This window comes from Callorhinus ursinus, unplaced genomic scaffold, assembly GCF_003265705.2.
Source record: "Callorhinus ursinus isolate GAN/ISIS: 27379988/994484 unplaced genomic scaffold, GSC_fseal_2.0 scaffold68, whole genome shotgun sequence".
Taxonomy (NCBI): domain Eukaryota; kingdom Metazoa; phylum Chordata; class Mammalia; order Carnivora; family Otariidae; genus Callorhinus; species Callorhinus ursinus.
In genome coordinates, this window is record NW_027397130.1 from 1,731,104 (window position 1) to 1,755,554 (window position 24,451).

General features: G+C 64.5%; 1 protein-coding gene across 8 annotated transcripts in view; it reads right to left on the minus strand.

The window, feature by feature from the left end:
- Positions 1 to 123: 123 nt before the first annotated feature.
- The window catches only part of BAIAP2 (BAR/IMD domain containing adaptor protein 2), a 66,694-nt gene continuing 42,366 nt past the window's right edge, over positions 124 to 24,451 (minus strand). For 2 of the 8 annotated variants that reach the window (XM_025859696.2, XM_073886148.1), the window contains exons 7-14: positions 14,086 to 14,238; positions 11,587 to 11,811; positions 11,228 to 11,429; positions 10,442 to 10,643; positions 9,463 to 9,531; positions 8,785 to 8,947; positions 7,013 to 7,047; positions 124 to 600 (exon numbers count right to left, since the gene is read on the minus strand). In XM_025859696.2, coding sequence (XP_025715481.1) covers positions 531 to 600; positions 7,013 to 7,047; positions 8,785 to 8,947; positions 9,463 to 9,531; positions 10,442 to 10,643; positions 11,228 to 11,429; positions 11,587 to 11,811; positions 14,086 to 14,238 — 1,119 coding nt within the window. In that variant the 3' untranslated portion in view covers positions 124 to 530. Of the gene's footprint in view, positions 601 to 1,457; positions 4,727 to 5,006; positions 6,547 to 7,012; positions 7,048 to 8,784; positions 8,948 to 9,462; positions 9,532 to 10,441; positions 10,644 to 11,227; positions 11,430 to 11,586; positions 11,812 to 14,085; positions 14,239 to 24,451 lie in introns of those variants that run through there. The other 6 variants (XR_012376216.1, XM_073886147.1, XM_025859699.2 and 3 more) reach the window with 6 other exon arrangements.

A 24,451-nucleotide genomic window follows, 5' to 3' on the forward strand; every position in this document is an offset into this window, starting at 1 on the left:
CTCAGCAGAGTCCCAGTCGAGGGCTCCTAATAAATTCATCTTCCAGAGAAAGGCGGTGCCCCCTTCCTCTGCCCCAGGCCTCTCGCCCCCCCCTCAGGCCGACAGATGACAAGCAGGCACAGGTGGGGCAGCCTGTTTATTGACCAGACACTTGGGAGCTGTGAGCGGTGTGGGAGCCGGGCTCCCCTTCTGGCTACAGGCTGACCGAACATCCTTCGCTCACCTGGGGGGCCACGGCCCCCACAGGCAGGCGGGCCTGCCTGTGAGGCTGGCCGCACCGCCCAGGGGGCAGCTCCCAGCTCCGGGGCCGGCCCCACTCACTCTCCTCTGCCACGGCCCAGGGGCCACCTCCGAAGAAACGGCCGGGGTCCAGCCCAGGCCAGACTGAAGTGGGGCAGAGCCAGGCAGGCGGCTGGCGTGGAAGGAGGAGAAAATTCTCCAGACAGGGACCACACAGATTGTTACAAAAGAGGTGTGTGTGTGTGGGTGGGGGAGGAGGGGCCCGGTGGGCAGCGGTGGGCACTTGGCCATCAGCCGAGGAGGGGGGCAGACCTGTCATTGGTCACTGTCGGCTTCAGCTGGACGTTGGCAAAGGGATTCCTGAGGAGAGAAGAGAAGGGTGGCTTCAGCGTGGGAGGGGCGCCGTGCCTCCCGGGCTGCCCTGCGTGCGCCCCAGGGAGGGTCCCGCAGCCCCGCGGAGGGCCCAGCCTCTGAGCCCGGGGCAGGGCGGCAATGGAGCCTGCTAGGGACAGCCAGGGCAGGGTGCTGTCCGCAGGGCCGGCTGCCTGCTGATGCGCCCCACCTGCCGCCGTCCGCCCTCCTGGGGCAGGGCGGGTGGGGGTGTGGGGAGCGGCCCGGTGGGCCAGGAGCCAGTTCTTCCTCTGAAACCGGAGGCAGTCTTGAGGCGTGCACCCAGGCTCGGTGTTCCGCCCCATAAGGCCAAGGAGGCACCTGACACCTGCCCAAGAGCAGGAGCGGCCCGTTTTTAAAGACACGCCATCGACACACAGCTCAGCAGCTCTCACGACCCCGGCCCATGCATCCCGGGGTCCCATAACGCGGCTGGGTGCAGACACGGGGCCTCGGCCCGCCCCACGCCAACACGACACACAGGGGGTGCACGCACACTGGCAGCTACGGGGCTCAGCCCCCCCGTCACCCCACCCCCACAGGCCTGAGGCCACAGCTGACGGACAGACGGACTGGCCAGACAAGAGGTTGGGATGGGACGAGATGAGCGCAGCAGAGACCAGCACCCAGCCTGGTCCTCACAGAAGCCTCTCCTCGGAGTCCCCACTGGGCTTGGGAGGACCTGCCTGGGCAGGGACAGCCAAGGACAGCGGGCTGGGGACATCAGGCAGCCCCAGGGGTGACAGCACAGATGGAACGTGGGACACGGAGGGCTCGGCATGGGCAGGACGCACTCCCGGCGAAGCACTCGGCTCTCGGGCCGTTACCTGGGGCGCCGTCGCCGCTGGCACAGCTGGGCTGGTGTCCGCAGGAGCTGGGTGGGCGGGCGCTCCGTCCAGGGCCCAGGGAGAGCATGTGGGGGTGGGGGCACCGCCCTGTGTTTTCTAAAACGCGGAGACACTTTGGACTGAATTTTTAAAAGGATAAACTAGGGAGAGGAGCCGACTTATTGGTGCACAGCTTCTACATCTGCAAGTGACGACCGAAAATCCCACGTGGGTGCGCTGCTTACGAACGTCCTCTGGTACAGAGTGCTGTGACCCCTGGGGGTCAAGGCCGCCTCAGGCCCCTCCATGCGCTCCGGTCCTCTCTCCGGCCGATGTGTGCAGAGCTTCAGTTTTGATGGTCAGGGGCAGCGGCCGCTTCAGGGCTCCCCAGGCCAAGGCTGCTGTGACCAGGGACATCTGCCCCCAGGACAGAGGGCGGAGGGTGGCCCATGCCCTGCCTGTCACCTTGACTAGACTCTGGTTCTAGTGGAAGGCTTCAGGCCCTTGGCTGTCCCCAGCCGGGGTCAAGGCAGGATGTTTTGGGGGCCTTGAACGGGTCAGGTCTGTTCGTCTGGGCTTGGGGACCAAGTAGAGGAAAGGGCACAGGCCTTGTGGCCGAGAAGGAAGGGCAGCTCCTGTGCTGAGCAGAGCCAGGGCAGAACAGCCAAGTGGGTTTGGGCAGCGCACACCTTACTCCTGCCCTGGGCACACCTGAATCCTCATCAGAAAAGACTGGTGGCAAAGCAGCGTCATCACCTGGGGCTGGAGAGGGAGCAGCAGGGCCGGAGAGGCCCCCCCCCCACCTTGAGAGGATGTCTGGTCTCTGACCCCCACCTTCCTAATCTCCTTCCCCAAAACCGCGTGACCGTGGAGCACGGTATCATCAACACCGCGGGTTCTGAGGAAAGGGGCAGGGGCTGAACTCGCCCCGGGCCTCCCCTCCGCGGCCCCTGCCCGGGCCCGGCCAGAGACCTCTGGCTGGGGTGTGCCCACCCTGCAGCACCACGGGGAGGTGCGGCCCCGGGCGGGGGCGGGGGGGCTACCACCTCCTGGGGAAGAGCGGGCTCCTGGGCTACCCGAGGGCAGGCGTCTGCGTGACCCTGGGCGGGTCAACACCAACCTGACACAACAGGACACAATGCGGACCCGAGGCCCACCTCACAGTCTCTGGTCCCACGGACACAGGTCACTGCTTGGGGGAGCGCGCCAGGGACAGAGGCTTCCTCCCGATAGCACCATTGGCGGACACTGACCACAAACCACCAAGACACAAGGAAGCGAGCGTCCTGACAGCAAAGTGCAGTTGAGGGGAACCACCTGAGCACAGCAGGCCCGGGAGGGCAGGTCTGCTCCAAGTCAGGAGCCGTCCAGGCGTCTCCCACGGGCGTGGCTGTGACCAGCCCCGCCCCCCACCGCCCCCCCACCGCCGAGCACACCCCCTGCAAGGACTCCGGGGCAGGCCCTCGGACAGGGAATGGATCTACACTCGGCGGAGCAGGACTGTGGCTAGCTCCCAAGCCGGGACCCCACCGTGGGGGGCAGATCCAGTACTGGGTTCCAGGGGCCACCCTTCGGGGCACCGCAGGGCCCCCTTTCTGCAAACCCTAAGGCCCAAGGGCGGGTGCTGAGCGCCGAGGCCCAGCACCTTCCCATTCAGATCTTGCGTGGGTTTAAGGAGTGGCCTGTAACTGTCTTGAGTTCACTGCATGAGTGTGAAAAAGCTGTTTCGGGGTGCGGTTTCCATCCTCCCGTGACTCTGGAGCAGAAGGAGCGGAGAGCAGCTGGGGCAGATGTCCACTTTCTCCGGAACGTTCTCCTCTGAGGCACAAGCGGTTCTCATGCCTCCAGGATGCTGGCCCTCCTGGGGTTGAGTCCACCTTGCTCTACGCCAGGACCGCACCTCGGGGGGCACAGCTCAGCAGAGCCGGCCGGGGCGCCTCAACCAACCCAGGGGCTTCTGACTCCCACCCCCGGCTGAATCTCCAGTCTCCGGGCCGGGCTGGTTCTTTGGCGGGGAAGCCAGCTGGTGGCGTGGTGCGGATGCCCACGGCACCCCCGGGGGCCGGGGGACTGCCCTACACTGGGGACCAGGGCTCAGGCAGAGGCCAGGCTGGCCTCCAGAGCAACGGGGGCTGCAGGGGCAGTGGGGGTGGGAGGTGCAGGCCTCTTAGGGCCTCTTGGAAGAGGAGGAACCTCGAGGCAGGGAAGGCCTTTCCACCCTGTCCCCAAATGTCAGGAGCATTTGTCTCCAGAACTTTCCAGAAGTTCCTCACACTGCAGCTCAGACACATTGAAAGGCGAGTGAGTCCAGGACCTGTTGGGGCAGTCACTGCCCTTGGGGAGGACCACATTGCTGGGGTGCTCCGTGGGGTACGGAGGATGCAGGTGCCAGCTTCATGGGGCAAACTTCTCGGTGACTGGGTGGGGGTGGGGACAGGTGGCAGCGGTGTGTCCTCTCCCAGGCACAGGGGCCCAGAGTGCGGGGCTCCCCCTCGTTGGCTGTTGGCGCTTGCTTTCCCAGGGCTGAGTGCAAGGGACCGTCACAGGATGGGCTGTAGAAGGCCAGCCAGGGCACCCACACATGGTGGCTGAAGGCCTGGTCTGGAAAGCCTGCTGCAGCCTCGTGGAGCCACGTCAGGGCAGGTGCGAGGTGAGTCCAGGCAGAGCAGACAGCGGAGTCTGAGTCCACCTGCTCTGGTGTGCCCGAGACACCCACGTGGGCATGAGCCATGGAGCTGTCCCCAAGACCGACCCTGGTGTCCCCGGCCCCCCGAGAGGCTGCAGTACTCACCAACCAGAGAGCCGGCCAGGCCGGGCTCAGACCCACACCCACAGGGGCCGGTCCGAGGGGACACCCGGCCAAAGGAGCCCAAAGCTGGCCTCCCGGCCGATCACTGGGCTTCCCCCTGATTGTGGCCGAAGCGCCCCACAGAGGCAGGAGACCCAGGCAGAGGGCCAGGGCCGGACCATGCCCAGCGGTGCAGGGAGGGGCCGCGGGTGCAGGGGCGCAGCCAGTCAGGCCCACAGGCTTCCAGACAGAGGGAGGAAATCCCAGAGCCCGAAGAGCAATCCAAGAGGAAGCGAAAAGCCCAGAGCCCAGAGCAGAGGCAGGCTCAGCAGACCCTCGTGCCCAGTCCCCACCTGCCAGGGCCGAGGCCAGAGGGTCTGCAGAACCACTGGGAAGGCAGACCGACCAGCACGAGAAAACCAGGGCAACTTACTAACTCTAGTCAGGGTCAGCTCAAAATATGGCCACTTCCACATCGGCACTGCAAGGAAACACAAGGGCTCTGTTGGTGCAGGTGGGTGGGTGGGTGGGGGGATGGGGGGGCCCTGCCAGGGGCACGTGGCCCTGCCACGGGGAGCCGCAGGGAGGTGCAGGAAAGGGCTGCCCACGGCAGGCGTCCCCGATCAGCCCACGTGGCCCAGCCCCCCAAGAGGACAGTGACTGCGTTGTCTGTCTGCGCATCTCAGTCCCTGGACGGAGGCTGGCTCGCTGAGGCCGCCCAGATCTACACAGCGAGCCTGGAAGGAAGCACCACACCCAGCTCAGTGCAATAAATAAAACTTTTATTCAAACGACTGCAGTACAGGGCACAATTCAGATTAAAAAAAAAAAAAAGAGGAAAGGAAACAGGAAAATATTTTGAGCACTTGACATCTTCATACGAGAGTCGCAGTTTCGTGTCTACATTCATCCATCGAGCATGGAATCCCCTGGATTTGAGATCTTTTAGCAAAATCAGAACACCAACACGAAGGCTCTTTGTACATGGGTCCACGTTCTGGCTTTGTGTTTTCTTAAATATAAAACGGGTCTGTGTCTTGAGCTGCTTCTCTCACAGACACTCCTAGTCCACAGGAGAGCGCGCGGAGGGTTTTGTTAGGTCATGTCAGAAAAAGGAGCGTCCACAGCTTGGCAGGGGCTCCCGTGGCGGGAGGGGCCGGGCGGGGCTGCACCCCGGCTCCCGCCCCAGATTCAGGGTGTGAAGAGGCCAAACCAGTAGCCGCAGAGTCCAGCATGTCCGCTTCGGAAGTCACCAAGACACACAAAAAGACGAGAGCGTTTAGGGAGGACGGGGGCAGGGACTGCCTCCTGCCCCCCTGCTCCCCGGGGTGGCGGGCGCACAGCCGCCCTCCCCAGGACCAGAGCCTCGCGGCCCGGGGGCCACGGTTCCCTCACAAGGCTGTCCACTGGTTTCCAGAACACGTGGGGAGGGGTGGTCTCTGGAGCTCTTTGGAAAGTCCGCAAGGGGCCGCGCCTGCCCGCCCCCGCCTGGCACCGCGCGAGGTCACCCGGCCCTGGGGGTGCCGCCTGCCCGCGCTCTGGTCTGGACACCGACCCAAGCATCCGCGGAGAAGGAAGCGCTCAGGGGCCCGGCTGCCGGGCCGCACGGGGCCGGGGGCCGTGGCCTCCCTCACAGGAGCGGCCCGCTTCCTCAGGAGGCCCCCCGGCTGGCACGAGCCCGTCCGCCCGTCGGTGCGGCCCTGGGAGGGGGCGCCTGGGGCCTCGAGCCTCCCCTTCCCTGACACAGGTGTCCGCGTCGCTGGGGGGAGTCAGATGCAGGAGTAACAGTACGCACACCGGAGTCCATGCAGATCTGCTTTTGTTTGTCAGGAAAGAAACTCCTTTTCCTGTTTTTCTTTTCTTTTTTTTTTTTTTCTTTTTTCCTTTTTTTTTTTTTTTTTTTAAGATTTTTCTTTTTCTTCAAACTTTAGGCCTGGCTCGCGATGAGCCTTCAGAAAGGGACAGTGCGTCGTGGACATGGCAGCCGCGGAGCAGACGTGAGGCTGCCTGGCCCCCACTGCCTGGCCAGCAGCTCCCGCCTGGCGGACACATGGGGTTGGGGGCGTGTAAACAATGGGGAGCAGAGATGGGGCAGCACCATGGACCCTGGGGGATCTCAGAGTCTGGGGTCACCAACCAAGAGGCGGGACAGGGCAGGCGAAAAAGAAAAATAGCCCGAGAACAAACCAACAAGAGCAGAGGAGGGAACCGATGGAGGCCAGACAGGTGGGGGGGCTCTTCCGAGCAGCGGCTGCCCGTGGTCAGCGCCCTCACACCGTGGACACCAGCGTGCCGCTGCCGCTGTGGGACAAAGCACAGGACGCTGCAGGGCCGCACGCCTCTCCTGCGGCAGCTCCGGGTCGGCCGGCTGCCTGGCCCCGGAGGAGGGACGGAAGCAGCACCCCCGCCCCCCCAACCCCGAGCCGGGACGAGGGAGAGCAGGGAAAGCACCGGGCTGAGGCTAGACGACCGGGAGCCCTGGCAGCTGCGGCGGGCACAGGACCAGGCTGCGCTCCCACCCACCCAGGGTCGGAGCATGAAGGTGGCTCGCCGTACCCTGGGATCGCGGGCTCCTGCCCCAGCACCCCCAGCACTCAGACGAGTGAGGGGCAGGGAGAACAGGCACTCTGGGCCCCGCCTGCCCTGACCCAGAGCGGGGCCTCCACAGTCTGCAGTCCGGCCCCCACGGAGCAGGCCTCGGAGGGTCTGTGAGGGGGCCGGCCCCACCCACCCACAACTCCCGAGGACAAGTGTGAAAGCCCCTTACCTGCTCACAGCCCGCGCTCCGTAGTCCTCTAGACCCTGGGGAGGAAAGGCAACCCAGGTTAGGCTGGGGGTCCTGGGGGCCAGGAGGGGTCTGCGGGACGAGAGGAGACTAGGCGCACCGCCCTTGACCCCAGAGCGTGTGTGCGGTACTGCCTGCAGCCGTGGGTGTGGAGGACCCCTCCCCTGCGCACAGCAGCGACATCCCAAATGCATGGGGGCATCTCCTCATCCGGCCAGCAGCAGACCACGGATGGTATGAGCTCACACTCACAGGCACAAGCAAGACATATCCCCTGATGACCCCCTCCACACACACGTCCCGTGGTGAGCGGTCAGGGGCCTGTGGTCACCTGCGGGTTACCTGATAAGAGCACTAAGGCAGGTGAGCTTGGGATTACCTGGCAAGTCTTGGAGCAGGTAGGGGGGCCTCCCTGGGAACCAGTGACACTTGCAGGGAGGGGGTGAGGGCCAGGCAGGGAAGCCAGCCTGGGCCAGTCCCTGGGCAGAGTGTGCCCCTGCACCCCGAGACACCAGCGACAGTGCCCCAGCTGTGGGGCTGAGGGAGGGGCTGTGGACGCCACCACAGCTCTGCCGACCTGGCCTAGGGCCATCAAGGGCCGTTGGGGACACCCTCCTCAGCTGTCTCCACGCCAAAACCAGACCTGGACACTGGGAAGTGGGAGCAGTGTGCAGTGGCCAGGCCAGCCTAGGCTCAGCCAGCTGTGTCCTGGTGGGGGTGGACGGGCCTGGGGCGTCTCCGGCCCAGCAGGCTGGACCCATGACCGCAAGGTGCCACGCCTCTCCCAAGCTGGACCGGCCTCCCGCCTGTTGCTGCCCTGAGCACCAGCACCAGCCTCACCTTCTCTGGAAGGTTCCATCCCAGGGCCTTAGCTACACCTCCCCAGTGTGGTCCTTCTCACCATACAGTTGTCTCAACCTTCGTGTTCACTCTGCCTGACTGTAAGCTCCTGGAAGACAGCTGCCTCGCGCACAGCACCTCACTCATGCCAGTTACAGCCACCTCCCAGGAAGGGTGGGGGCAAGGCTGCTCAGGACGGTGCTGAGCGGGGCCCTTCCTGGACCTCACCCACCTACACCACCCTCCACCACAGCCCCGGGCGGGCTGAGACCTAGGTGATCACCCCTGCTGCCCAATCTTAGAGAAACTCCCCTTCTGCCCCTTTCCGGGGGCTAGGGGGCTGACCCTCAAGTCGGGGCTCAGTCCTGAAGACTGCAAACCGAGAACAAAGCTGTTGGCCCCTACTCCCACCACAGCCACAGCAGACAAACGTTCCGGAAGCCTTGGGCTCCTACAACCTATGAACCTTCCCACTCAGAGCCGTACTGTCCACACTCACACCCTGACCCCACCTAGACTTCAAAACCACCATCATACGCTCCAGGGGCTCTACTGGGGACCCACACCTGGGACCCAGGCCTTGACCTCCTGCCTCTGGCCACTTGGTACTGGGTGACCTGGGCATGAGTGCCTAGCCCTGCCTCCCGAGGCCCAGAGACACACCAACAAGAAGCCTCTGGCCACATCCCAGGCCTCGGATGCAAGTGCTCATGTCCACGCTCGGACCGTGACTGCCAGAGCCCAACAGCCTCAGGGAGGGGGCTCCCAGACACGAAGTCCTCCCCGATGCCCAGGCTCCCCGCGAGGTGGGAGGCCTGAAGGCCACCGATGCCCCAGCCGGAGGGAAGGCCAGGCAGCGGGGCCACCCTGACCTCCAGGAAAGCCGCTTCTGGGGCTCCTTCCGCGGCACTCACCTGGGAGAAGGCAGGTACGGCCACACTGTAGGGCCTCTGCTTGAAGGTGCCGGCTGCCTGGGCAGGGAAGGCGCGGGAGGCTGTGCCGTAGTCGGGGGGCGGGAGGGCTAGCTCTTCCTTGTCCAGCAGGTTCCCCGTGCTGCTGCTTTTCCCCTGCTGCAGGCTGTGGGGGCAGGGGCTTAGGGGCCGGCTCAACCCCGGCCCCCAGGACCCCATCCAACCCTCCACCTTCCCCACACCTCCCTCGGACCCTTCAAGAAGGCCTAACGAGGGGCTGCAGCCTCACTGAGCCAGTGGAACCAGGCCTGAAGGTGTGGCGGCAGGAAATTCCTAAAGCCTGTGCACCCCACCCCAACCCCAGTCCTCCCGGCACCGCTCAGCCCCTACTGGGGCCCCGCACAGCCTGCCCAAGGGAGGCGACAGCAGGGTGTGCTCCCAGGCCCAGTGGGGGACAAGGGAAGCCCCACCCCACAGAGCACCCGGTGACCCTTCCTCACAAAGTGGCCTGCACCCACGCCCCCCAGGGGCCTCAACACGCAGCCTGCGGGGTGTGGGGGCAGCACTGCCCGGCCAAGCCCTTTGAGCAGAGAGCGGGGGCGGCTCACAGACCCACAGCGCCCTGTTCTCGCGGCAACCTCCCCAGAGCAAAGGGCCAGCAGCCCAGGTCAGCACGCTCACCTCATGTGCAACCTGTCGCTGCCATCGCTGTCCAGAACCCGGGTGTAGGAGAAGGGAAACCAGCCCCGCCTGGAGGAGAGAACACAGGTGAAGAGGGTGTGCCAGGGCCAGGTGCCCCCGGCTCCCCAGCCTGGCTGCAGCCGTCTGTCCAGTGAACACCAGCAGGTGCTCGGAGAAACAGCAGACCCCACCCTGCACCCCGGGCACGCAGCGGGCCCTGGACGGGAGGCTGGGCGCCGCCGGCAGAGCTCCCACGACCAAGGCGGCCAGGGCCGGTTTCCGGCTGCACTGACAAAGCGGAGCGGCGGTCTGGAGGGCAGGCGGGGGCACCGCTTGGGAAGGACGCGTCCTAGCCATCTCCCTGCTCCTTGTCACCCCTCCCCAGATGGTGGCCGCCCGGGGGCGGGAGCCAAGCTGCACCCAGCCTCTCCGTCCCTGGCTACGATGGGCAGGAGCTGCGAGTCTCCATCTCGCCACCAAGCCACCTCCAGACGACAGTGATGCTCGGGGGAAGGGGCGGCTCCTGACCAGGGCAGCCCCGCGGTGGCGTGAGAACGAGGGCCTGGCAGAGCCTCGGGGCCACGGGGGTTGAATTAAGCCATGAAGACACAGGTCCTGTGACCCGATGCCCCAGCACACAGGCTGATCAGAGGAGACTGGGCAGCAGAAGGCCTGGGGCGGACGGCTGGCCTCTGCCAACTGGGAAGCCGCACACCCGACAGCAGGGAAGGTGCCAGACGGGCCGCGGCGTGTGCGTGCGGGGCTCTGGGCCAAGTGGGTGACACGGGCGGTGAGGGTGACGGGCTGGTGAGAGACGGTCTGTGCTGCCGAGATTTGACGACTGAAAACCCACGGCGGGATAGTCAGTCTGGAAAGGACCCCGAGCCGCCAGGACACCTGAGGGCGCAGGGTCAGGAGGCAGACGATCTGGGCCCAGGCCGACAGCTGGCTGGGAGGGGGCGGCCTTGCGGACGCTTACATTTTGGTCTTCTCGCTCTCCCCGTAGTGCCAGCCGTCGCGGGCCTCAGGCACCAGCAGGGTGATGAGATCTCCCTCCTTGAAGCTCAGCAGGGTGCTGTTGTCTCCGGCCGCGTGAGAGAAGATAGCTTTCACCCGCATGCGGCCGTTGCGCTCCAGGCCGGCCGCCATGGAGCTGGAGCGCGGCAGGGTCTTGTTCTCAGCTGCCAGGACGACAGGGTAGGAGTGAGGGGATGTGCTCGTCCTCCCGTCGGCTCAGCCCCCTGACGGGAAGTTGCTAGAAGGCCCCAGGGGGGCCTGGAGGGGGACGCTCATGTGGGGAGGACCCAGATGCCGCAGAGGCGGATCCAGCTGCAGACCTACCGCTCACCAGCTGTGAGGCATTCTGGGCCTGGACCTCGGCTTTCCCATGTGCTCATCAGCAGACCCTCACCAGCCGGGGGAAGGAGTGGGGTGCCGTTCAGGGGACGGGACGGCAGAGCCAAGGGAGCCGGGCCGGGAGAGGGGGGCTGCCCCACTGTCCCCCTACAGCCCTGCCAAGCACCGCCCGCGTGCTCCCATCAAAGGCTGAGCCCAGAGGTCCTGGCACAGCCCCGCCCGATCGTGTTCGACTTGAGGGGAGCCAGGCAAAGCCCGAGGGTCCAGGACAGAGATCTCACCGGGGGCCCAAGGGGGCCGCGCCAGGGCACGCACACGCTCGGGGCTCTGAGGGAGGCCTCCCCGACCTCCCCTCGGGTGTGACATGACAGCTGGGGGCTGGGGGCTGGGGGCACGTCCGAGCCCTTACTGGCTGCGTAGCTGTTCTTCGGAGCCACGCTCTTGCGCACGGGGAGCGTGTTGGAGTAGGAGTCGCTCAGCTTGCTCTGGGACTGTGGAGGAGACGAGGTCTTGGGCTGGGCGGCCTTGCGGTCGGCCCAGGGGCTGTAGTCCTCACCATCGGGGCCCGAGACGCCATTCATGACGGGCGTGCTCTCCTGGGCAGACAGCCGCTGTGGAGAAGAGGCGGGGGGTGGGGGGGGGGGGCGTCGGGGGCGGGGGCCTGGTCAGGCGAGGCCGGCGTGGGAACCTCTCACCCCGGCTACCCCAGTGCAAGGGTGGGGGCCAGCCTTCCACACCCATAACGCTTGCTGGAGGCCGCGGACTCACCCCCACAAACGGGGCCAGCTCAGGGGGCACCGGCAGGGGCTTGGCCCCCGGGATGGGGTCTGAGATGACCAGGCTGGACTTGGAGGCCGACAGGGCGCTGGGGAGGACGGAGCCGTTGCTCCCGGCCATCTGCTGCATCAGCTGCACCGCGCGGTCTGGGATCTTGTTGGGGTCGGCGCAGGCCTGTTGCCACAGTGGCAACTTCTGTGCTAGCAGCTCCTTGCCCTGAAGCAGAGGAAGCAGAACAGGGCAGGGTCAGGGCTGGGCGCGCGGCAGGGGCTGTCCCCGCAGGACCACAAGGGCCTGGCCCCAGAGACACGCCCCCACTCAGGAGGGGCACACCTGCCTAAGGCTCAAAGGCTCACGGCTGCTCCCCAGCAGGTGGTGACTCAGCCAGATGGGGACCTGGGGGTCCCTGACCCCCGACCTGGGAAAGAGGCAGCCTATGGCCATAAGCCACTCAGTCACGGGGCCACCAGGACTGAGACAAAAAGGAAGGTCCAACCCGGGCGGGGGCCACCGAAGAAGGAAAAAGGGACAGACGCTCCGTGGGCAACCATGAGGTCCTGGAGAGAGCGTCATCCTGGGGTCACGAGCCGCGGTCAAGCCAGGCTGCGGAAGGGTGCAGGAAAGCAAGACCCCATCAGGTGGTACCTGGTAGATGCAAGGCGCTAACTGTCCCTGTCCCCAACCCAGGGGTCCGAGAGCCCAGCTGCCCCTCCGGTGTGCGCTGGGGTGTGCCCAGGGCGCAGCTAGCCGGACGGGCACAGGGCCTAACAAAAGATGACGAAGCCACGGGTCCGGCGAGGAATCCCAGAACGAGGGACAGCCGAGTGGGGTGCCAGCCTGAGGTTCCCTGTAGCCCAGCTGGGGTCTGGTGCCCACTGCATGGGCCTGTCCAGGGTTTGAGGGCAGCTGTGCCCTCCCTCCTGTCTGTTGGGCCAAAGTGTCTACCTGACCTGTAGCAGACGGTGTCACCCGTGTGCCACTGCAGAGCCTGGAACTCCCCTGGGTGGAGTGCTCCCTAGCTCGGGGCAATCACTGTCCCGAGACCTCCGAAGGGGCTGTTCGGCCCTCACTGCCTCTCCCCACTCTGACCTGTGTCTGGGCACAGAGGGGGCATCTGTGTGGGAAATGTGGAAGAAGCTGGAAAAAGGCCCTGTGAGCAGGCCACACCCTCCACTGCGTGCTGGTTGAGACCAGGGCCAGCAAACCGTGGCCCAGGCGCTGGCCGCCTGTTTTGTAAATGAAGTTTGATTGGAACACAGCCATATCTGTTCCTCCACACATCTGGCGCTGCTTCTGCGTGCCACGGCCCAAACCCAAAATGTTAACCTGGACCCTGGCTGAGATAACTGGTCGATAGATCTGGGTGGTGGTGACAAGGCCACAGGGACCCGGCACCAAACGGGGGCCACCCCAGGGTCAGGGTGTGGCTCTCGGAAGGCCTCCACAGCTGCTATGACCGGCCAACCCAGGGCTCCCACCTGGTGATGAAACGTGTCTGTGGGGCTTGGACCCACCTGCCAGGGAGATGCCTGGTGGCCTGCTGCAGGGAAGAGCCTTGGGGGGGGTCCTGCCCTGGTGCCCCGGCCCCTGGGCCCCTCTAGATCCGCTTGGGAGGGCTGCATCCAGCTCCCTGGGAGGTCAGCTGTCGCCTCTTGCACAGTGACAATGGCTTTTCTGCCCTCTGTCCCTCCTGCCACACCAAGGAGCCCGCATCCTCCCTGACCTGCCGTGGGGCCTGGCTGCCGCCAGAGGGCGCCGCCACCCACCGCAGCGCAGCCGGGAACTGTGTGGGCCATGCAGCCGCCCCTGCTAGGCAGCTCACAGCTGCTTCCATGAGCTGCCTCCACGGCAGCTCCCGGGCGGCTGCCCCAGGGAGCCCTCCCAGCTCCCACAGGGGACGCAGGTCCTTCCCTGTCCTTGCCTCGCACCTGGAAGCGGGCCCTCGGGCAGGAGCAGGAGACAGAGCCTCTCTGCGGAGGGAGGGCGTCTCTCTCCTACGCAGCCCAGACCGTGGGGACCGCAGAACATGTCTCCTAACAAGTGCACGTGTGTGAACGTGCATTTACCCCGCTGATCCGCAGACCCCTTTGTGGAAAAAGGATGCGAACTCAGCTGCCTAGCTTCATCTGCTGAGCTCTTGGAATGTTCTGGAATGTTCCAGCGGACAGATCTGCTCCCTCCCCAGCTCCCGACTATGGGCTCTAAACAGGGGCTCCTCGGGATCCTCTACGAGGGGCTCCCTGGCACTGCAGCCCTCCCCGAGGAGCCAGCCTCCTGCCACTGTCCTCAAAACAGCACTAGCAAAATTTCTAACCAGTCTCCAGACATCTGCGGTGTCTGACCGGTGACTCTCCTACTAGAACGCTGTCCCCAGGGGCATCTGAAATGCACGGTGTTCCTTTCAACACAGCTCAACAGCGGACACGCCCCCGACGGCCACCAGACACGGCCCACTGCTGCCCACGTGGGCCCGCGGCCGGCAGACCTCACCTTGGAGTGGTAGCCGGCGGAGTTCTTGGCCACGGCGCACTGCTTCTCCACCAGGAAGCAGAACCTTCTCCTCTCCTCCGTCAGGGCTGTCTTGTAGCCGTCCGACACGTAGTTCTCCAGCTCACCCTGCTTGTTGCTGATCGCGTCGATGTACTGGGGGAGGGCGGAGAGAGTGTGGGGGACACACATGAGCTGCTGACCGGGCAACACAGGATCACTCCCAGCTCTGGGCAACCCCATGGGGAGTGGAGTGCACGGCCGGCCGGCCCACAGCCGGGGCCTGGCGACGACCCACTTGGGCCAACAGGGCACAGGCAGAGTGACAGCAGGGCAACTCCACGCCCCACTGGGCCTCTGTCCCCCGGGGAGCTCGTGTCCCCCGACCCCTGCCCCACACACGTGTGGACCATGTTGGCAGATCATGAGGCCTGGTGGCATCACGGCACCTCCCATGGATCCTGATTCCAGGCATCTGAAACCACCCTGCTGGTGGACCAGGAAAGCTCGCCTGGCACGATGTGTTTGAGAATGACTAATTCACACCCAAATCCTGCGGGGGTGGGCACAGAATGCAGGAGACACTGCTTGATGCCGGGGCATGCTGGAACATTCTGATTTTGCAGGCTGGAAACTTTTGGTAACAAAGCACCCTCAAGACTGTAGGCAGCCATCACGGGGAGGCAGGAGCACCCCAGACACACGGCGCTGGGGTCTGCAGAGCCCCGTCAGTGTGTGTGTGATGGGGTCTGTGGGGTCCTGGCCGTTCCTGAAGGGAGTCCCTTCTGGCTGCTTCCCTCCGCACCCCGGGGCCACTGCCCACACGGGGAGGCACTGCTGCTGGGGCCGGTCTTTGTGGCCTTGGGGTCTTCCCTGACCCGAGGGGCGCCTCCCCCACCGGCTCTGACTCAGTGTGGGTGGGCGGTGCTGAGTGGAGGTGGGCGCCAGGAGGAGGCGCGGAGAACAGGCTGTTCCTGCCGCCTCCCTGCCCGGCAGCGCTCAGCTGGAGGGCCGAGGACCAGCCTGTGGGTGTGGCTTGTCCCCAACTGGCCACCAGCGCACGGGCTCGGCCAGCGTGAAGTAGCCACACTACCCCAAGGCCAGGCCTGCCCAGCCTGCCACCAAAACCCAGGGCCCCCTCCCTCTGCCCCGCACACCACCCACCTCACCACCCTGAGCTCCACTGGCCCCTTGGAGAGGGCAGCTTAAAAGGGGCTCCAAATAGCCTGCCCACTGCCGGCAGCTGCACTGAGGCCACAGCCTCAAGGAGCAGGCCCTGGGCCTCCCGGGCAGCCACGGGCTCCGCCGCCGCCGGTGTGCCTGAGGGGACCCAGGATGGCTCTTGGGAAGCAAGCCCCGCCGGCCTGGGAGAGGCCTGGGCACAGGTAAGAGACCCCCCCTGGCGGGCTCTCGGCTCCCCCAGCCCTGCCTCCCCGACCCTGCACAGTTCCTCCGCCCTACAGCTCCTCTGGGAAGTGGGCGAGCAAGCCTGGAGCCGGGCGGGGCACAGTGGGCAAGGCTGAGCTTCATGGGGAGGAATCCAGCAGTGGGGGGCCACTCACAACCACAGCCCCTCCCACAAGCCCCACGAGGCGCCTGGGAGGACAGCAGAGCACAGAGGCCCAGGAGAGAACACCCTCTGGATGGAAGGGCCTGGAAGGGGCACGTGCACCCGCAGGGCACGCACACCCCTAGGGCCCCAGTGCTGATGCGCTCTGACCCATGGCCAGCCCACCCTTCCCCAGGGGCCTGTCAGGGACACGTGGGCCACAGCAAGGGCGCCTTCCTCGGCTTACCTCGGTGCCCGAGAGCCCCCTGAGGAGAAGCCCCTGCGAGGTTCCAGGAGACCAGGGTTTAACCCCCCAGGGAGACGCCCACCCCCCCCTCCTCGTGCCACCACGTCCCCCTGTCCCTGGGGGCTGCTCTAGCGTCCCCACCCACTCAGCAGTGGCCAGGCCTGGGAGGGTGGCGGGCTGGGGCTGGGCCAGGCATGCGGAGACCGCAAGCCTGGGCAAGAGCTAACACACAGAGATGGGACCGTGGCCTCATGCAGGGAGTTCGCCCAGCGTGCTGGCCTCCACACCACTGTCACCTAGCGGGGACTCTGAAGGAGAAGGGCCACTGTGAACGGTTAGCACAGACAGGGCGGAAACCAGGACGCGGGGCCCCCTGGGTCTGCTCACCCTGAGCACGCACAGCCCCCAAGCCGGCCCCACTGTCTGACCTACACATGGTTTCTGGGTTTTTAGGCTGTGGTATGTCTTTCGCGGCAGCGCTCCCCGCTCCCAGGAGTGGAGAGAAAGCAGCGCTGGACCCGTGCGGCGCAGGGCACTGGCCTCATTAGCAGGGTCTGCCAGCCTCCTGTGCCGGGGGAGGGAGTGGTGTTTTATTTTTAAGATTTCCATTTATTCAAACAAGCCCCAAGAACGGCTGGGAGCAGTGCAGGTCTTGGGGGGGAACGGGACTGAGGTGGACAGCAGGGCCCTGGCAGGAGCTGGGGGGCACCCCGACCCCCCGGGGACCACGCCTCCTGGGGAGCTGGCGGGAGAGCCTTCTGAGCTACGCCCCGGGGCAGCCAGCCCTGGGTGGGGCGTTGAGGACCAGGGGCAGCAGACAGCTTCCACCACGGGCCCCTGGGCCGTCCAGCTGTTCTGAGCACCCCAGCCTGGGCACTGCCGTCACCAGCTGGGACACGGGGCTGCCACTTCTGTGGAGGAATGACAGCCGGCTTTCCCGACCTCCTTTTCCTGGATGTGGCTCCTTGTGGAGAGAGACCACAACTTCACTGGGCAGATCCTGGAAACCTGGACCAACTGAGGAGCTTCACTCCTCGAGGGGGACGGAGAGCGGAGGACGCCCCACCCCCAGGGCCCGGGCCACCCTGGCTTGCTCTGTGGGCAAGGACACCCACACCCCAGACGTGGAGGAGTGCTGGAGCTCTCTGGAAAAGTGTGGAGGAAAGAACACCGCCTGGCCCCGCACCTCCCATGACTGAGCTGCTGGAAATGGCCCCGAGCCTGTCCCTGCCGTAGGCGGGCGGGCGGGCGGGCGCTGAGGCCGGCTCCTCACTCCCACCCTCCGCTGCCTTTCCTGCTCCTGGCTCAGCGGTGCTATGGTGACCGCGCTATAGAAACACCCAGCTGAGAGCATTTAAGACCCCAGAATGCTCCCACTTAGTCACCCTGGGCTGAACAGCCCTGTAATCCGAGAAGACAAAAGTGATCAGAACATATGTCTCCTCTCCGAAGCAAGCAGTGACTCAGAGCGGGGAGGGGCGTCCAAGAACAAACGAGCGCTCTGCGTTCTCTCGTCTGATATGGCCGCGGCGGGGGCGTTCCCACGTTTCTCAAGAACCCCAGGCTGCCCCTTCAGGTCCCCGCAGCTCATGAATGAGAGCGTAATTCTTGTCCCTCAGCTGTTACTGCTGGGAACGATTATTCCCAGGAGACAACAAAGGAACCCCATGGGCTGTGATGTTCAGGAAAGGACGGCAAAAATCTAACACCCACGTCGCATCGGTGACTGGCTACCTGCTGACCAGGCCCGTGTCCCCTCCCTGGTGGGATGGACCCCGCACCAGGCACAGAACAGGAACGCCGCCACTGCTCAGCAGATGGAAGCCTCAGCCAGCCTCAATCTCTGGGGACGCGGGCGTGGCGGGGGGGGTGCCGTGGAGGGGGTGCCGTGGACGTGGTGGGGGGCCACGGCAGCAGTTCAGTGGATTGGAGAACCCTTAAAATTTCATTTAAACCCAAGAGGCCTGAGCAAGACTCAGGGCTGGGGCCACTGTCTCATCTTGCCCACAGGCATGTGGTGGGAGGGCTGGCTGTTCAGCTCCTTGACCCCGGGGTTTCCATTTTCTGGCAAAAGAACCCAGAGCTGTCATCAGATCGGCAAGGGGGTCCATCACTAGCAGACCCCAACTGCAGATGCCCTGCCTGAGGACCCTTACACGCCCCGTGTCCCATGTGCCCAGAGGCCCAGGAAAAGAGCAGGGGGCTGCTTGGGTCCTCACCAGTGGGCCAGATGCTCTGACAAAGGCTTAAGGCCCGCAGATCAGCATGTCCCCAAGACCCAAGGGAAGGGGTCTCCGCAAACCTGAGCCAAGGCCCTGGAGCATGCCAGCCCTCAAAGACCCACATCACCCAGGGCTGGGGGGAGCTCTGCCCCTTGGGCCTGAAGGAAATCAGAGACTGGGTTTTAGCACCTGCTTTGCCAGGTGATCCCTGCTGAGCTGCAAAGGCCTCTGGGTCTCGGTTCCTCTGGTAAGTGGAGGGGCTGAACCACACCACCCACGCTGGCACGGCCCGACATGGCCCCACATGGCTGCCCTTGCCTCCCGTGGCCATGGAGGTTCTGCAGTTCAAAATCCATGCCTGATTTTACAGACTTAACAGGAAAAAAACATGACGCATCTCACTAATATTTTCACAGCAATCACACATCGAAGCAACGCTCTAGACAACTTCAAAGAAGATATATTATTTAAAAACTATTAAATTACTACAACAAATTATTAAAACCAAGGGCTGCTTTTTTACATCTTTCCCGCGGCCAGGCCTGGGTGTGAGATGGCGAGGAGCGCACATCCGACACTGTCCCCCAGACTCCTGCCTCTCTGACACCCCAAGATACCCCAAGTCACTCACAGGCCGTGCAAGTCAGCGCCAAGGCCGCAGCCTGTGCACAGCTCCATCTGGAGAAGTGGGAGCCGAGATGGCCCACGTGGCCCGACAGGCTCGAAGGGGCAGAGCGTCCTCCCCCAGCTGCCCCGGGAACGCCGTGCCCCCCGATGCCACCTCTGGACACACGGGCTCCGGGAGGGTGCCGTGGACTCTGGTTTCTCACACCCGGCTGACGTGCCTCCAGGCGGGAGAGCGCCCGCACCGCGGCTGCCCGGCAGACTTGTCCACAGACTGCCTTCGGGGTAGAAGAGTTTTTAAACACGAGAGCAGGAGGCACCTAAAGGGCTCGAACCACCTGCACCGCGTCAAACTCCACACGTTAATGGGACCAGCCTCTGCCATGATCTTTTCTGAAGATCTAAATTACGGTTATTTTGTTTTTGTTTTGTTAATTACACATCCCTTTAAATAGAACAAATTTTCCCCTTTCTCAGACTGAGATCTGGATGCGTGTGCCTTCTGGAACACGCGAGCCCAGGGAGAGGAAGCGAAGTGACTGAAGGCCCCAAGGAGAGCCTATTGCCGCCACGGGAGGACTGCCCCACGGCCTCTGAGGCAGCCCAGTGGCTGGCACCATGCTCAGGAACCCGCTGGACCTCTCTCCTCCAGCACAACCAGCCAGCTAGGGCTGCGTGGCCCGGGAGGAGGGAACAGAAGAGGGACCTGGGCCTGGCTGGACACTCCCTGCACCTCTGAGCACCCTGGCAACCCCGGCCCCCAAGGCCCGCTGCTCTTCCCAACAGCCAGACCCTGCCCGAATCAGGGGCTCCAAGGGCCAGGTTGCCTGAGAACCCCAGATGGCCGTGGCCCACTGTGCTCGGGCAAGCAGGTTGGGCCCACACCTGGGTGACCCCGGGCCGGGCTCCACCCCTCTGCCTCTGGGGCCTTGAAACGCTTGGGGTCTTGGCAGCCCCTCTCAGCATATGGAGCCTGCATACAGTTTGGGAGGGACACACTGCTTCCCTGTGACCCCAGCCCACCGCACACCCAACGTGCACCCCCATCGAAAGGTGAGGTCTCCTGCCTGTACTCAGTCCTGTTCTCGTCAGAGCTGGGCCAGGGCTGGGGACAAATGAAATAAAAACAGGGGACACTGTCACGCGGGCCCTATAGGATCTGCCACTTCCACACAAGCCACTCAGAAGCCCTGGGACCAGGAGCTGCCCAGTGGGACTGGCAGCTCTTCAGAATCACCCAGAAGTTTGGAGAACCCTGACACAGGCCACAGTGGAACCGCTCACACTGCGTGCCTGGGGAAGGGGACACAGGCCCAGCGGACATGCCGAGGGCCAAAGGGGCAGGGTCACCAAACGAGGCTTGTCACCCCGCCAGACACGCAGCACGTCCCCCACTGACCACGTGCCCTACGGCGCCCTCCACACGGACGGGTGGTGTGGAGCTGGAGGTCTGGCTTGGCTGTGGGGACAGCACGTAGTGCCTTCCCTACTCCCAGACGCAGCCCTCGTCCTAGTTAGTGCCCCAAATGCCTCCGAGCGCCTGTTGCCTGACCTATAATCAAAATCAGTTCTCTTCATGGAAATCCCAAAACACAGTTTCAATTACCGGCAGTTCTTGAAAATGGCTAGCTCTGACCCAGTCCCATTCACAGGGAGCCCACCGCTGATGGACAAACGGACACTCTTGGTCTTCTGCTCTCTCTGGGGCAGGTCTGATCAACTTTACCTTCCTCCACCCCAAACAGCTCCACTCCATGGGCAGGGCCCCCTGCTCTGGCACAGCCTGGCCACTGGCCGCACAGCTCAGGGGCCTTGGGGGAAGACAAGGTGTGTGGGCGCCCTTGACCAGTCGGCCTCTCGGAGGGCAGAGAGCTGCCCGAGGAGCTCTGAGCATTGGCCCCTGCCCGGCAGGTAGCCTCACCACTCTCCCCCAGCAAGTGTTCTGCACACACGAAACTCAAGTCTGGGAGGGAGGACATGTGGGCTGGGGGTTCTAGAAGACACACAGGGGATCCCAGCAATCGAGTCTCATGAGAGACAACCCACCTCTCCGTGGCACTGAGCAAACCCATGCCTGAAACCACATGCTGGAGCCTCCTGGCCATAGCGTCCTCCCGTGAGAAAGCCAGTCGCCCAGGCTCGGGCAGTCTGGGCATGCCACCTGCCACCTGCTCTGCCAGGAGGGGCCCATCAGGGCAGAGGCTTTGATGCAGCTTGAGGACCCCCGGGAGGGGCCCCCGTATGAGTCATGGGCTGCGGGACCTGCTTCCACCTGCACACATAGCCCACCAGGCGGCATATGGCCCAGGCCCCCCTCCCCTGCCCCCAGTGAGGGGCCTTGCGGAGAGGAGAGCCCCCAAGAGTTGAGCAGGGGAAAGGCCAGCAGCTGTTTGGAGCCCAGGTCACTCCCCTTCCCTGGGGTCGTTACTCCTTCCTCTCAGCCCAAGGGTACAGCCCCAGGAGCCCACACAGGTCGGGATCCCACACCCCCGTCCCTATAACACCATGTGGGCCCATCTGCCTCTCCCAGCTCTTCCTCAGGGTTGGGGACAATGCTAAAGCCCCCTGCAAACTGCGCAGGGGGACACGCAGGAGTGAAGAGCTGGGAGCACATGGTACACGCGGCCACGGGGACGGCCCGCAGGACTGTGGGAGAGCCGGGGCCAGACGCGCCAGAAAACCGAGAAGGAGACAGAGGAGGGCCTTACTCTTCCTCACGGAAGAGTCTCCAACAGGACCTCAGCTCTAGGGCAAAAACCACTATCCCAGGGAGCAGTGTGCGGAAGGAGGCTGGTCACTCCAAAAGGACCCCGTGGCCCTCCCAGGCTGGCAGCTGCACCTCCAAGCAGAAGTCAGACCCTGCCTCCTGGCTGGCTTGGCAAGGCCTGCAGCCACCAGCATGGAGAGCCCCACGTGCCAAGGGGCCCAAGGTACCCAGGCAGGCGGGCATCTCAGCAGGGCCACTGGGCGGGTCAGACACATCCATCCCGGGGGCGCCTGGGTGGCTCGGTCGGTTTAGCGACTGCCTTCAGCTCAGGTCATGATCCCGGGGTCCTGGGACCGAGCCCCGCGTCGGCCTCCCTGCTGAGTGGGGAGCCTGCTTCTCCGTCTTCTCCTGGCCTGTGCTCTCTCTCGCTGTCTCTGTCCCTCTCTTTCAAATAAATAAAACAAATAAAAAATCTTTAAAAAAAAAAAAAAAAGAAACATCCACCCCGGACAGGTGGCTAGCGGGCCTCCCGCCAGCTTGGAGCGCACCAGGAAGCCCATCCGAGCCAGCACGGACGCGGGCGCAGGGCTCGGAGGATGTCCTGGCCCGGCTTCTTGGAGTTCTACGTGCTGGTTCAACAGTGCTTTTGCCTTCCACCCTCAAGAAAGGAAACTGAACTCACTGGGCACATCCTGGCTGTCACGGTGCGGCCACCCCAGGCTGGGCACCACACGGGACACGTGTGCGACACAGGACCCAGCCCTCCCTGGAAGGAGCTCAGTGACTTGGGGGCAATCACAATAAAACCCTTGGACAGTTATGGGTCCAACAGAGAAAGAAGAGGGGTTTGGAGAAGCAGAAGACCAAAAGCTGGCCAGAGGAGAAGGTTCTGAGCAGGTGCACGAAACAGGGAGGGGAATCCCAGTAGGTCAGCGTCAGCATGGGAGGAGGGAAAGACCCCACCTCATAAACGGGCAGGCAAGCTGAGTGAGCGACTGGAGCCCGCCGCGACCACACCCCATGTAAGGGACACAAAGCCGGGGTGCGAATCCAGATCTGACTGCCTGGGGCCTCACAGCAGGGCCCAGGTGGGGCGGGGCCAGCCGGGGGCGTCTGCAAGCCACACGGTGGGTGATAGGTGCTGCTGTACGGAGCCCAGGGAGGAGGGGACGTCACCTGGCTGTGCTGCGGGCACGGGGGGGGGGGGGGGCTTGGTCAGGGGGTGACCCTCAGACGTGGGAAGAAAGAGCAGTCGCACATCTCTGAGGAGGAGCCCCAGGAGGCCACGGTGGACGTGGCCAGCTCACCAACTGGGGCACTGTGGGGAGACCCCGTGCAGGGAGAAAAGAGCCTCCAATTTTCCAGCACAGCAAGAGTAGTGCATGAAAAGCCCCAACCAGGTCCCCCTCCGGCCCTGCCCAGCTAAGGAAGCAAATGCCCCCCCTCTGGCTCTGCAGGCCCAGGGTCCAGAGCGGAGCAGGGAGCACTGAGGGGTATGGGCGGCTGGGAGCCAGATGTAGCAGTCTCTAGACTCCGCAGACACGGAATCTCAGGCTCCCTGTGGAGCAGGAGTGAATGCCATCAAGGCTGCCAGCCCCTGTGTCTGGCCTCCACCCAGCCCCCCCCCCCCCCCCCGGCGCAGGACCTGCCAGCCAGTATCCTGCCGCGACCGTTACCCTCCAGCTACAAGTGTGCTCGTGATGGCCCCCAGCAGGCTGGTCACAGGGCAGGTCCGCTGGTCCAGGGCCCAGGCCCCGCTCAGGACACAGCCTCCACATTTACGGCCATAAAAGGGAAGGAAGCACTGCACAGGCCACAAGGTGGATGAACCTCGAGAACTGAGTGCGAGGGGCCACATGCAGGAGACCACACAGTGGTGACTCCGTTCACGCGCGATGCCCAGACTGGGCCGAGTCACTTGCAGACAGTAGGTCACTGGCTGCCTGGGGGGGGAAGGCTGCCCACTGACAGGCAGAATCTTCCTTTCTGGGGTGCTGGAAACCCTCTAAAATGGAGCGTGGGGACCGCGGCTTAGCCGTACGGATGGCCACACGCAAAGCTGCCCCTTGTCCCTTCTATGGCACGTGAACATATTTCAAAGCTGAATCCAAGAGAAAAAAAAAGTGCCTCGGGGGGGGTGTGCAGGCTCCCAGCCCCTCCTGGCAGGTGGCTGAAGCCTAGACGAGCCGGCCTGTGTGTCCCCAGCACCCGACCAGCCCAGGGCCCCCCAGAGGGAGCTCTGGTGCAAACACACCTGTGCCGAGGGGGTTCCTGGCCTCCAGGGGGCAGGGGCGCCATTCAGGATCGAGCTTTCAGGGAGCAAAATGGCAAAACACATTGTGGGGGGGGACATGAAACGGAGACATCCAGCGAAGTGTGGCTTTCTCCCCCTCAGCCTCACGGCCCACTTCTAGATCTGACTCCGCCTGTAAGGGCCCCCCCAGGACAGCCTCAGGGGCACAGGCCTCCAGAGCGGTGACAGCTTAGGGGCAGTCACTGGGTGTGATGGAGACAAGAGCATATGGCATAAGAACGCGCCTGACGCGGGACAGGCGTGCTGAGAGCGGCGGGCGCGGTCCCACTGCTGCCCCGGACAGCTGGCACCCCTGCTGCCCTCACCAGGCCATGGTGCTCTGCATGCGAGGTGACGGTTCTCACCTGATGCTGCCAGGCCCCTGCGCCCGACCCGGTGGGCTGCTCGCCGGCACCGCGCTCGGGGACGGTGCAGGGTGCATGCCCCACCTAGGGAGACACACACATGTGGGGGAGAGCGGGGGTGCACGGCGCACCTCAAGGCTTGCCAACCCAGCCGGCACCAAGGGTGGGGACTCAGGAGATGAGGGGCTCACGCCTGTGCCCGGCCCCGTGGGGCTCCCCCCACCCCCGAAGCGGCTGGGGAGCTGTTTTGTCTTTCCTCCTTATCTGAGTTACACGGGGCCTCAGGCAGCAGCAGGTATTATGGGCCTGATCTGTGTCAACTGGCCAGGGGGCTCGGGTGAATCAGGTGTATTGGGGCCACA